This window comes from Wasmannia auropunctata, unplaced genomic scaffold (genome assembly GCF_000956235.1).
Source record: "Wasmannia auropunctata unplaced genomic scaffold, wasmannia.A_1.0 LD334579.1, whole genome shotgun sequence".
In the NCBI taxonomy this organism is placed as follows: Eukaryota; Metazoa; Arthropoda; class Insecta; order Hymenoptera; family Formicidae; genus Wasmannia; species Wasmannia auropunctata.
This window is the reverse complement of record NW_012028311.1, coordinates 126752-127816: the sequence shown is the minus strand read 5'-3', so window position 1 is coordinate 127816 and position 1065 is coordinate 126752. Positions and strand designations below refer to the sequence as shown.

At 34.6% G+C, this 1065-nt stretch overlaps 2 protein-coding genes across 6 annotated transcripts in view; one reads left to right on the top strand and one right to left on the bottom strand.

The window, feature by feature from the left end:
• Window positions 1-1065, top strand: part of LOC105458174 (glycosyltransferase 25 family member) — a 29228-nt gene that overhangs the window by 6256 nt on the left and 21907 nt on the right. The gene's annotated exons all lie outside the window — the stretch shown is intronic.
• The window catches only part of LOC105458173 (trace amine-associated receptor 4-like), a 16662-nt gene continuing 15846 nt past the window's right edge, over window positions 250-1065 (bottom strand). For 2 of the 4 annotated variants that reach the window (XM_011703279.1, XM_011703280.1), the window contains one exon: window positions 251-651. In XM_011703279.1, coding sequence (XP_011701581.1) covers window positions 413-651 — 239 coding nt within the window. In that variant the 3' untranslated portion in view covers window positions 251-412. Of the gene's footprint in view, window positions 652-1065 lie in introns of all 4 variants that reach the window. The other 2 variants (XM_011703283.1, XM_011703281.1) reach the window with 2 other exon arrangements.

Below are 1065 nucleotides of genomic sequence, written 5' to 3'. Positions count from 1 at the left end.
ACGTGTGCTCTTCCGATCTATGCGTAAAACGTGACTACAGATTTACACACTTGGATTTGGAGTGTATACAGCAAGTATAATACAGAAAACTTTATTCTGTACTTATTTACTTAATTTATATATTTATATAATTTATATTTTATACAAAATTTGGTTTGGTAAAGCTTTGTGGGCTGCGCAGAATAAAAGGAATAGGGAACAGCTAATAAGAATTCAATCCACCAGACAACGTGTATTCCACAGTACACGGTTTCTGATAGATTTAAATTCTTATTCTCTGTTCCCTGTTTCCTTTTAAATCAACAACGGTGAAGTAACGCCAATGCGGAGCCAGCACGGATGTAATTGGGGTGTATTCTTTTTATACTGCGCCCCTTAGTCCTCGTTATCAGAGACATTTTAATGACGACGATTAAGCAACTGTAATATTACACTGATCCCATCCGTCTAATAAACGACTCACCTTAATCTCGTGCATTCGGGCGGCGTAAATAATGGGATTTACCAAAGTTTTCAGGATAATGAGACAGTTAATTATGCAGTAATAGAAGAATTTAACACTGTCCGACACCCCATTTAATTGTAACACGCAGTCGTTACAAATCAGTATGAACATCATTACTGCGGGCATCCATCCGATCACGAAGCTTCCTTAGAAATTGCGCGAACGGTGGAATTATAAATTTTTGCGAGAGATAAAAAATTACGTATATGTATTTCCAGGATGGGTACTACCGAGAAAACCTGAAATTCTCAGAGAATTTCATTTTTACCCTTGAAAATCATGGAATTTTACTGATACTCAGGGAAATTTTTTGAATTTTACTTTTAAATTTAATTTTATCCCTCTAGAAACGTGGCCCCATATCGAAGGTCCCTGATATTGAAAGTTACTTTAAAATTGATATATACTATATAAAGACTTTTTAATTTAAAAACCGATAATCCGGAAATAATAAATCAGGCATTAAAAGTCTAATAACGCAGAACTTGATGCGTGAAAGAATTTAATCTTCACATATGTAGTTACATCTCCATACAAAATCTTTCGTTACGTTCGAAAAA